The sequence below is a fragment of the Apus apus genome, chromosome 17 (genome assembly GCF_020740795.1).
Source record: "Apus apus isolate bApuApu2 chromosome 17, bApuApu2.pri.cur, whole genome shotgun sequence".
NCBI classification, from domain to species: Eukaryota; Metazoa; Chordata; class Aves; order Apodiformes; family Apodidae; genus Apus; species Apus apus.
The window spans coordinates 6826570-6839386 of NC_067298.1; the positions used below are offsets into that span (position 1 = coordinate 6826570).

Below are 12817 nucleotides of genomic sequence, written 5' to 3' on the forward strand. Positions count from 1 at the left end.
AAACACACAAAGTCAAACTTGTCTCATCTCCATTAGAGCAAATACTGTTTTCAATAGCTATTAGTAAGTATGGCAGGCACTTCTTTTAATGATGAATCTCAGTAGAAGGCCGGTTTTTGAAGATATTTTTCCTCCTTCAACAGTACAAGTAAAACCAATACAGAAAACTGCTAGAAATAGTAATGAAATTGCAATTTCTTTTCTATTTATTTGAAGTTTGTTAGTGTGCTTTGAAGAATGGCTTTTGAAATATGAAAAAGCAAACTCCTGTTTTTTAAACCTTCTGAATATTTGACAAAGCTGCTAAATTGACAAACTTGTGATCAAACTAACATGAAGAAATATACACTAATAGGTAACTAAGAAAAACTACAGAGCCAAATAAAGCCTAGTTCCAACAAACATTAGCAACACAAACATCCAAAAATCAGTGAATAAACCAAAACATCCAATCATTTTCCCAACAGCTCACAACACAAGGCTTTCAATAGATCTACATTTCTACAGATACCCAGAATTCAATTTGGCATAATGACCTACCTCTGTATGTCTTGAATGAAGTGCATTGTATTCTTTCTTGAGCTCTGCCTCCCTCTCCTCAAGTCTGCTAACTGGAAGAAGAAAAAATTTGAATTAAAATTTAATTCAGAGTTCTAGTAAATTAAACTCACTTGCACAGGACTAGGCAACCAGATTAGAGATGAGAACATTCTTAGTAGTAAATAGCAAAGAGCATGATAAAAAGTTGTTTCTTGGGTTTTTAAACTCTGAGTGCTTGAGCTTTCCAAGTACATCAGCAGCAGCACCATCTTAACACTTGGTAGTTCTCATAAAAAGTCCAAGTACTATTTTCCCTAGCTGACTGCTTAGCTCAGTGAGAGGAGATTTTTATGCTCAGGGACAGCTTACTGCTCACACCAATTCAGACTGTTTCACATGACCACATTGAAACTACGAAGAGGCAGAAGCCACATCATGTAGCTAGAATCAATCTCAGACAAGAGTTGAGCTCCAATTATGGCTCTGCATTGGCTTCCTAGAACATAACCACACACTCTCCAGATCTGTTTAACTAGGACAAACATAAACAAGGTATTTCTTAAAACAGCTTCAAGTCATATGTTGTGGTACATAAACTAAGACTTCTGATGACACTGACTCCTACTCCACTGAGTATTATGGCAATAGATTCACATAAAAAAACCAAACACATGAATATTTCTGTAGGTATTCCAAGAAACTGAAGATGCATCTAGCAGATTTAGTAGAACTTTAGACAGTAAGTTCATATTAAGAAGAGAGAAGCAGGAACAAATCAGGATATCCCTGTGCAATGATTTGCATTAAAAGAACTTCCTTAACACAGCTTATTTTTTCCATTCAAACAGAAAATATTTGTTGCTGCTTAGATGTGAATTCTGTCTTTTTGTTTAGGTATTTTTGAGCACAGTATTTATGCGACATAAGCATGTGTTTAAAACTCCATAACTGAGCTTTCTTGTGCCACTTGCCATGTTTAAATACTCTTGGGAACCTTTAAATTTGTAGTTATTTGTCTCCAGAGACTCACTGCCAAACACATTATCTGAAGACAAATGCCAGCATCTTCTTTGCCACTTGCACATTTTCATATTGACAACTGGGTCTTCTGAAAATTAATTGTCAATATACCATCTCTTTTTGCTCCATGTATCTGTATTGTGGCATAATTATTTTATCATAAGTACATTTCAATTAAAAATATATTTGCCAGAGTCAAATGCTGGAACCAAAATACCTAATTGTCTACTCACTCCAATCTGTGTAAGCATTCTTAGCTTCTAGTCTTGCTCTTTTAAGAAGATTAAGTTCCTTGACACAACCTTCTCTGTAAATATCTGACCAAAAGCATCAAACTGAATTTTATTTATACTAATGCAAGATGGAACGTGTTTGTTTCCACACTGTTATAAAGCTGAACAAAAGCTCTTTGGGCCAAACAGCAGTAAGTGATGTAAAAGTGTTTACAGCACAACATACATAAGATATTTTACAGCACAATACATATAAGTATTTTTGAGAGGCAATGCAGGACAAGATATCTAATGAATGAAAGAATTTAGTTTATTATTTTAGGTGATAGATGTTTTAAGTCTCCTCAACCATTTATAGCAAGATTATACGGAAGCCTGTGTTAAGTGTCTACAGAAACAAGTGTCAGAATTTATAGTTACAAAGCTTAACATGACAAAACTGATTATATCCACTATCTTAGACTGCCATTTTAGTCAGAAATAATTACATTTTACAACACTTGACCTCAGAGACATCTTAGCAGCAGCCAGTCTGCAGCTAAAAGGCAGAGCTCAGCAGTTCAGCTCCCCACACCCCATCCAGCGGCGGCTGCACTCACTTCTGAATCCACCATCTCCAACCTTGGCTTCATAGCACCCAGTTGCCCTCTCCCTCCCCTGCACACCAAGGGCTTGGTAACCCTTCCGCTGTGCTAAACCTGCTCTAGGACAGGCAAATAGCCTGGAAGTCAGTGAGTGCAAAATGCATGACTAATTAGCTTCGTGCTTGGTGAAGCGTGTGCCCTGCCCTGGAAACAGTGTCCAAGCAGGCAGGGAGGTGGGCTCTGCCACAGCCCCACTCCCACGCTGCCTCCTGGGAACTGCTGCTGCCTCCTGCGGGATGCTGAGGTCCTGATTCAATGTGGCCTCACCAGGAACCTGCAGAGAAACCATGGCAATGCATCCTAGTGTTGTGCAGCACACTCCTGTCCAGACAGGGCAGCCAACACTGGCTGCTAGAGATTAATTTTAGCTGGTGGATACCGGCAAAAATACTCAACACGGTGCATTTGATGACTATGTCACACCAGGTCTTACAAACATCCTTCTTCATAGCTGTTCATAACCTACCTTCATGAAATCCACAGAAGTGCTTCCCACTTATAGATACAACAAACATTTCCATCACAGTTAAGTTTCCATAACAAAGCACACTATTTTCTCCTTCTATGGCCCAGTTTTAAATAGTTCCCTAAGTCATAGAAGACAAATGTACATAGATATGGGTACTGCATAGTCAGGAGGATATCTTCATTAAATCTGATAATTATTTTTGCTACACATGAAGGTTTAAAAAAAATGAAGGCCCTAGAAGATGATATAATTGACATTCAGCATTTCTGGAACTCAGTTCCAGCTGTGTAACATGTTACAGTCCTATAGCTGGAAGATTCAGTCACAAGCAGATGTACACTAAATGTGTATACTCTCAAACAGACACCACATTACCAGTCCTCAAAACAGGACCTTCCAATACCAGCAGGATGACACATATCACCAGAAATCTACACTATCCAAAACATGCCTCCCATCCAAGGTAAACCCACAGAACATGCTTTTCTTATCCAATTAAGTATTGTCAAGGAGATCAGGTATTTCCTGAGGAGCAGAGATCACCACAGATTTGAACACAGAAGATACCTGAAGAACAGCCAGAAAAATTTTGAGGACAACCTCCAGGTTTTGGTCCCAAAACCCTGGAGAAACTTATGAAGTCACTATTAAAGGTACATTCCCATCAGGAGTAACAGGAAACAAACAGCAATGAAATAGGAGACAGAAAAAACACCTTCCACTGGCACACAGAAGCACACTGAAAAGCAAATCATTGCCAGTTCCATTTTCCTCCACCAGCACACAAAAGAGTGGAAGTCTGGAGCCACCCTGATAACATCCTCCCCAAGAGGAACAGAGCTGACCCTGGCACTGCCTGGCACACGCTGGGTCTGCAAAGGGGCAACCGGACATGGTTCCCACCCATTTGACTTCAGCAACAACACAAAAAGCTCCTCTGGTATTTCAGTCTAAGAGGTTTTTCCACTAAGATGTCAAATGCTCAGTGGGCAGATAGATAAAATGAGTTTGACTGCATACATCCTAAGAGCAAAATATGCATTGTCTGTGTCATCCTGTGTCTTCATAAAGGCATTACATCCTTGTTACATCATGGAAGATATGACATGGCAAGATTACATTGTGTCATATATTACATGAGCAAAATATACACAACAAAAAAGTTTCACTATTCATGATTCCCAGTCTGCCTTGAAAAATTCTAAAGGTCTTCCAGTATGATATGAGCATAAAATGCAAATATTTTTAGGTTAATAAGAACGCATTTCACTAGGACAACACACCACAAACTCATACCCAAGGTCTACCTGCAACCTTCTCCAGCACTATCAATATCCTAGCACATTCAATGACCTGAGGTACTAATCCTAATCAAAGTTCTCTCAAATCAAACCAATCAAGCCTAAAAATAGATTAAATGTTACAGCAAACTAGAAAGAAGCCTCTGGGGTTTGTCTCCTCACGGCATTATGAAGAATTAGGCAGCAAAGCTGCCCACCCTGCCTGTTCAAAAATCAGAGCTTACCTCCCAAGTCTGATGGCTTTACCAAGTTTGGAACACCCTCCATCTGTATGTTGTCCTCTGCCTCAAACTGCTGATAAGCCTGAAGGGGAGAAAGAGAAACAGACCTGCTAGAACGCCAAATCCAACCAGTACAATGCCTTCAAGAGGAATTACAAGTTCCTGCTCACAAGCAAGGACAGAGGTCCAGCTTATTAACCAACCTTTCCTAGCACCAAGACTATCAGTTCTCCCTAGACAGCTTTCATCTAGCTCCATTCTTAAGAAGCAGGTCTCACACCAAAGTTAAGATATAGATCAAGCAAAATCAATCCCATGATCAGGAGGACGCTAAGACCTCTTAAGTAGTTGCTAAAGATCAGACACATCAACCATGGATTAAAACAGGGACTGAAGCTATCACACAAGTATTTAACCTGAAAGTGATAAGGCCTGGGAATTAGCAGCACAGAAAAGTGTTGTCAAGACTGACAACTTTAAGTAGCTCTTACCACTGTGAACTACAGTTCTCAGTTTAAAAAGCAGGACACTTGAAATTATGAAGGTAATGTAGGTGTCAAGAATGCTCTTTTGACAGCAAATATCAACACATACAGCTGCATTGTCTTATCCCTGATGCTTCTGTAGTGTTCAAGTATCCACTATGTCTCAGACCCACAAAAACACTCTAATTTATCACCAAAAACCTCATGTAAAACTTAAAAAAAAAAAATCTCCTTAAATATTCTGCTACAACAACTTAATATAAGGACAACCATATGCCAGGAGATCCCTCACACAGGTTGAAATTCAAATGAACAAGGATTCAGGCAAGCCAACTTCTAACCAAAATCAAGTTAAAATCCCTTGGATGTAGCACCAACTTCTAGCTTAGTCTATGGCCAAAATAGTGTTTCACTGAGAAAAGTTTTGATTGATTGACTGTTTTGAAAACAGTGGGATGCTTCATTTACACATTTGACAACTGAAGCAAGTAACTTTTTGAGAAAATCCAACCTGAAGCCAGCATGAACACAGAAGCTACATCAGACTGGATTTGTTTTTAAAACCAGTGACATCTCAGCAATGTATTATTATAAAAGCCATTTAAAGCCATTTTCTTCATTGCAGGAAGATCTACAGCAACAGAATTATTATAATCAAACTCCAGCACCTAAACCACTAGCACAATTCTCTCATCATTTGAAAAAGTACATGAGCAGTTAATTATATGCTAGCAGATTTCAACCTCCTCTCACCACCTTTGTTCAGGTATATTTATAGACAAGTTTAAAGCAGGCCAATCACTGCTCTAATTTTCTACTCCATTTTATTTTAGCCTCCAGCCTTGTAGCATGAGTCGGTGCAGTCTCCGGAGCTAACTGTACCCGTTGCTCCATCTAGTGGGCTGCTCGCACTAGATTGCCACAGCACAACACAAACACCAGGGACGTTTGTAACTTCACAATAGCAGGCAGTCAGGAAAGTGACTGAGAAATACTTTATTCAGAAAGCAAGCCTTCCTTTCCAGTACACTTTGATGCTCACACTTCTCCTTATAGAAAGATCCTTCAAGTTTAATAAGTGATACATGAGGCAGTGTAGGGAAGGGCAGTTGGGACATCTGCCTTGTAAACAAAGTAATGTAGATGAGAAACAGCTTCACTGACAAAAAAGTACTAAACAGTAAGCTCCAAATTTGTTTATCAAGAAATACAAGAAGTCAAGCTGTTCTATTCCTTCTTTGCTGGAAATAAGATCAGTTCTGCTGTTTTCAGTCTACAAAAAATAAGCAGGAACAATCCAAACTTGCACCAAACAAACCTCAACTTTTCTTCAAGGAACAACTGAAAAGCTCCCTTGTATTCCTTAGAATAAACATTGCAGTTGAGCCATACTTAGAAATTGCATTACTGACAGATGTATTTCATATTCATTTAATCATGTGCACAGATACACAAGTCAAATCTCAAAACAATGTTAAGCTTCAAAGCTGAAAGTTCGTATTAAGAGTCTCCTTGTTAAGTAGACAAGTTGGTGTTAAATTGCTGCTGCAGCTCTGTGCAGGTGGATCTCAGAGTATTGGATTCCTTCAGATTGTACTCCCAGATAGACAACCTCTTGATGTATATTACAGTAGTGCAACTATCTGGTGAGCTCAAATGAAAATAAAATACCAAGTAATTTAATATCTGCAGAAGTTCCACAACAGAACTTGGTCTTGCATTTTCTCTTGAAGATAGTGTTCTAGAGAGTTCTGTTCAGCTTCCAAGGAAAACAAACCTGCATGTTTTTAGGTCAGCTGCCAAAACGTTTGTCTCATATCCCAAATAAAACCTACAGCAAGCAGTATCAGTTGCTGTGAGATGTCATCTGATGTGGGAAATAAAACAGTTGCAGCACAACATTTTCAGCTCTGAAGACCAAGAGTCTTTCTGGGTTTGTTTTTGTTTGCTTTGTTGTTGTGGGGATGTTTTTTTGGTGGTTTGCTGTTTGCTTGTTTGTTTTTTTACATATGTAGTTTTCCCCAAATATAATCTATATTGAGCATAAATGACAAAGCTAACATTTTGTAAACTTACAAGGTATGGAAATATATCTGTGCTTTGGCTGCTCTGTCAAATGCAGTATGATGCCTTGGTTACTGTACTTCAGCACTAGGCAGATGCAGAAAAAGAACCAAATCTATCAACTCCCACAGCCTACCACCTCCATCAGAAGGCAAGCACTTCAGCCACCCAGACAGCATGTTTTTTTCAGATTGTCTCATAAAATAAATTACTCTGAGAGCAATTCCTCCAGACAGCATACTCCAAAGCTGTTCCGTTCCTGTAGTGAGTCGAAACAAACTACAATTGTCTTTTACTCCAAAAAAAAAGTAATTAACTCACAGCCTGCCATACACAAAAAGAACTGACATTCCCAAAGAGGGAGGCAAACAAGGCAAGTAAACTAAACCTCTTGAGCCCCCACAGGATTCAGAGGCACACCACGTGAGCACTGAAGGGCACTGATCCCTTTGGTAACTGGAGACGAAGCAGAACCCAAAGCAGCATCATGTGCCTGTGGAGGTTGCTGGACAAGCCAGCTGCACGCTGCTAGTGCAAGTCTTCATCAGCCCAAAGAGCTTAGTCTTCCAGATTCAAGGTTGAAGTTGTAAACATTTTAATGCTGCAAACTAATATAAGCAAGCCAGGAGCCTCATCACAAATTCTTAAAATAATGTGAAAGTCATTTATACTCTAGCTCCTTTAAGAAATGTTTAATATCAAGGACTAGTGTATGCCTCAGACACATCATTGAAGTGGAAGAGAAGGGAAAGAATTTAAGTATTAACCTTTTATTTTTTAAAAACCTGGCATTTCCATGCTTGGTACACCTCCACAATATTCAGAGGTGCCCTCTGCTGTTGAGAAAAAAAAAAATCCATGAAAGTCTAGTCAAGTCATAAAGCCAAAAAAAGACATCAGCTCACACCCAGTTTTGCTAAAGATTGACAGCAAGAGCTAAAAACTCCACCTGTACCAACATAATCCCTAGAGAAATCTGCAGGAACTTTGTGACATTTAATTTGTTTTAACTTCTACAAGCCCCAAGCCCCTGAGAACATGGTGCTGCCTTTCCTCTGTTCCCTGCAGAGGAAAATGCTGACAATCAACACACAGCAGCACAGGCAAACCATGGCAAGTTACAGGGAAGAGCAGCAGTGCAAAATGAGACACAAGAGAGGGCCAGAGAGCCACACCACTGCATCACATTCCTTCACTCAAAAGAGAAGTCACAAATCCTTCCATCTCTGCTCTTCTTTAAGCAGCGTTTACCAACATATGCCAAATTGTTGGCAACATGTTGCCAAATTTTTGCCAGCAAACCAGACCTAGGCAACCACCACAACCTACCACACAGCAGGACTGAGTGCTGTACATCACCCTAGGATAGTAACTCAATGCGCATCTGCTCCTGAAGTCAGGATTTCATCATCAATGGTGGCTCACAACCTCCCAGCAGTGCCACCAGGTCATACTGTCACCTCTCCTTTTGTTTCCTCCTATGAAAGAGCACAGCATGGTAGTTCACCCACCTTAGAGGCAGCTGACAGCAACTGCTTAGATTTGTAACCCAGGGAAAAGTCAGTGGCCCACAAACTTCACAAACAGTTGACAAAATAAACTTCTTATTTAACTTCTTTAATTTCAATCAGCAGATTCATACCAACCTAGCTGGTTGAATATGTGGCTACGAATATAACCCCCCACGATGAATTCAAGTGTAAAGAAAGAATTTATTTTTTTTTTAGTGTGATGGTTGCTAAGACAGCAAAACCAAGCACAATTCAGGACATCGTAAAACTACGACTTCTCAGCAACTGTGCTGAGCAGGCATGTTTAAAAATTAAGCACACAAAATCATGCTGAAATATACCATGTAACCTAAGAGCTGCCCTCTTTCCAAGCTAACTAGTCTTCACTAAATGACCAGATTGGATGATTTTCAAGTGTAGAAACTTTTAAATGGACAAAACTTGTTCTTTCAGGCCTTGCTAATTTGAGGAAAAAGCATACAGCCCATGAAGTAGTCTAAAAGAAGCAGGAGATATAAATTGCATTGCCTATAAAGCAGAAAACAAGGCAGTGTAGTAGTTAGACTGCTTCTAGGATGTGTGCAGCTTCCATACCCTAGAAATTTAGAGCTCAAAAGAAACCAGCTCACTTGTATAATATTCATTAGGTGTTCAACAATTGTGCTTGTGTCTCCTTTGATCCTGCTTTGCATCAGCAGCATGTCAAATCTTTGTAACACTCATGTTGTCCCAGACAACTTAGCCACTCAAATAATAAAAAAATTCAGTATACAACACAGCCCTATTGTTGCTCCAAAGTTACACTTTTTGCCACCACAAGAGGTTTTTCTCCAATAAAAAGATTACCAGAACTTTGTTGTTATTATAACTCTTTTCAACAACACTATTTCTTACTAAAAAAGTTCTACCCAAGCATCAGTGGTTTTATGGGAACAATTGAGTTTCTCATGCAAACACTTTCATTATTATAATACACACATAAATATATATACATACACATCATGTAATTACAAGTTTCAATTCAAACATATATTTGGCGACTTAATATTCAAGGCAAAAAAATTATAACAAGAGCAGATTCCTAAACCAATACTAAAATGGTGTTTCATACAGCCAGGTGTGCTGCCACTTACATTGCCAGGAATTCAAATGATTTTTCTTTTTTGAGCAACTACTTTGTGCTTTTAATTGTATTAACAGAAAAAGTAATGGCATATATGACATGATGCAATCTTGACACCATAATCCTGTTGTCAGAATACAGGGTCTCCCATTACCAAGTTGTTTGGGCTGTGGATTTAGAGCACAGGCCTTCTGGAAACAGTGCCCTTTGTTACCAAAACAGACCACTCAACTCTTGCTCCAGTGTTTTCTTTTCCCCTCTTCTGCTGCTTTTAAACACAGACACTTCCATTCACAAGAACTGCAGCATTTCTGAAACAAGCCTCTACAATCATCCTTGTTTTCAGTAGAAAAGACTTCTTGAAGTATTCCTCTACCACTGTCTGTATAGAATGTGAGAATATTTTAACTGCACTGGACCTAAACAACTGCAGGCCACCAAGATTTGCCAACAGCATTCAAAACCATTCAAATTCCAGAAAAATTCAGCTCTGCCATGCCACCTACACTTAGCTTAACACCAGAGCACTAATACTTCTATTCTGCTATACAGACTTACTCATGCCACCGAAAATTAAAATTCACATGAAGATTATGACACCTTAAGTTGAAAAAGAGAGCTGTGACTTGTTGTGTTATGGGCAGGAAAGGCAGCCAAGCAGAAATAAAGGAAGAAAGAAGAGTGAAAAGAGGCTATGTTGACAACTGGCACTCTGCTCTTAGAAACTGATCTTATCTCAAACTCATCAGGCTTGATACAGCCTTACTTTACATTTCTGTCTCGCCCTGCAATAAAAGCTGTATATTAACTAACCTGGACTAATGCTCATCTTACATCAATAGAAGTTAGCTTAGAAGCTTGACAAAATGTTCACATTCATTCATATTGATAATTATTTCTCCATTGTGCTGAAATGTTTAATTGAAAACAAAACTCATAACCTTTGCTACATTTTTAACAGACTCACAGCAAAAAAAATTAAATCAATCCATCATTAGCAGCACAGGTCTTTCATCTTCAGTTTAAGACTGTGAGGTGGGGGAGATGAAACAAGAGAAGATCTCTGTGGGTTTGAGTATTTTTTTCTCCCCTACCCTTTACTAAACCAGAAGCAGAAAAACTAGTGATGGAATTCATTGGCTATGTACCCTCAATAACAAGCAGCCCAGGAGAATGTCTAAGCTACAATATATTCACATTGTAATGTGAATTTCAGTATTTCAGGAAAATTGGTCATTGTTATTTTTTTCCAAAACTTACACAAGTTTTCATAAATTACATAGAACATCTCTAAAAGTTCAAGAGTTTTTTCCTAAACTCTCTTCCTGTAAAACCTAAATACCTCACAGAAATAAATAATTGAGCAGAAATTATACAAAAGCTAGTAAGAATCAGTATCAATGGGATTTTCATCCCAGTAGTACTTCTAAACCTGAAGATTACATTTACTTTTATCACAGGCAACAGATTCATGGCAAGAAAGTTAGCTTATTTTATGATCACTAACAAGGGAATAAGTTCTGAATATCTCCTGAAAAAGTTGCTAAACATGAAAATAAGATGGTCTAAAAGGAAAACAAAACAACAAGTAGGAACAGAACAACAGATTAATCAGATCAAGAGTCACAAGCTTGTATCTAGTTTGTTTGCCTTAATTCTGAAGAAAATACATTTGCACAAGAGTAAAACCCAGTTGTCTGTGAAAATACAGGAACTGGATAGCACAGATATTTAGCACATGTACTCTCATTTTACTAATGAAATTTAAAATGCACTAATGTCACTTAAAGGGAGTGCAATATATTTTACTTACTTTGATCAGCATAGTTTTTTGCTTTTAGTTCAAGCTGCCGAGTTTGTGATTCTAAAGCTTCCACCCTGGTCTGTAAGTCCTTTTTCTCTTGTTCTTGAGAATCCTCAAACTCAATGAATTTCTAAACAAAAAATAAAGTGAAGTTAGACTCGACAATTACTTACAGATTTTTTTAACAATTAATTACAGATATTTTTTTTAACAGCCTGAGCAAAGTTGTTTCTCTCAACAGATGTACAGTTCACATGTAAGGATGAAGGACACTGACTATTTTAGTCCAGTGTCCATCAGTCAAGTATGTCACCCTGGTTGCTCTGTATAATCACTATCAAGTAAGTGCCAACTACTTCAGAGAAGCCTGGTTGGGACTAACATTAATATGAATTATTTCATTCTTTCCCAGCTTTATGCAGTTGCCTGCCAACACTACATGTGAATACAGAAAACCCTGGTGTTTTTAGATTTGACTCAATTGTATCTTCACCTGTGAGCCACAGAGGTACAGACACTGCAGTAGGGACATGGCAACAATAACGCCAACCAACATTATAAGGTTTTATTTCACACAATTTCTGTTACCATTTGATAGGTTATAAAATGCTAAAGCTTCATCAAATATTTAATAGCCACCTCCTACAATCTGCCAGCTGCATAGAAAACTATTTATGGGCACTCTGCACTCGGGCTGATCACCACCTCTTCTGCTGCCTTGGTTTATCAACTTTGTGTCTGAGTGTTCTGGAGTTCACTAATGTATCTATATCAGTGTTCACATTTTGTAACATTCAAGTTAATACTTCATCATTAAAGCTAAAAATTACGCTTTTAAAACTGCTATTTATCTTAACCAAAAAATTAAGAAATGTAGTGGGTACTGGTAGCACAAAGAATACTTCGAATAACCAAAGATGTCTTTGGTCAATTCTGCATTGCAGGGAGAAGGCAAGGCCACAAACACAAGTCAGGCAGAGGGCTCATTGTACAGAGAGGGAAAGCCCACCTGAACAAAGCCTTTGCAGAAAAAACTAAAACCCCAAACATCCAAGATAACTGAAGGATCAGAAAACAAGCTGCAGCTGGGTACCACATGGAAGCTAAGAGAAAGGGGAGACAGTAAAATGAAAAATATTTATGTTATCATTGATTTGAATATATTTTTTTTTCCTATGTAATGCTAGGAAAACATAGTGGGAAAAATATTTCAAATGCTCACAACTTTTAATAATCATAGAACTATTCAGGTTGGCAAAGCCCCTTGGGATCCCCGAGTCCAACCATCATCCTACTCTACAAAGTTCTTCCCTAAACCGCATCCAGCAACACCACATCCTAACAACCCTTAAACACATCCAGTGATGGTGACTCAACCACCTCCCTGGGCAGCCTATTCCAG

The 12817-nt window shown here is 38.6% G+C and overlaps 1 protein-coding gene across 5 annotated transcripts in view; it reads right to left on the reverse strand.

The window, feature by feature from the left end:
• The window catches only part of SPAG9 (sperm associated antigen 9), a 61451-nt gene that overhangs the window by 43055 nt on the left and 5579 nt on the right, over positions 1 to 12817 (reverse strand). For 4 of the 5 annotated variants that reach the window (XM_051634625.1, XM_051634628.1, XM_051634626.1 and 1 more), the window contains exons 2-3: positions 11425 to 11545; positions 541 to 611 (exon numbers count right to left, since the gene is read on the reverse strand). In XM_051634625.1, coding sequence (XP_051490585.1) covers positions 541 to 611; positions 11425 to 11545 — 192 coding nt within the window. Of the gene's footprint in view, positions 1 to 540; positions 612 to 4431; positions 4511 to 11424; positions 11546 to 12817 lie in introns of those variants that run through there. The other variant, XM_051634629.1, reaches the window with a different exon arrangement.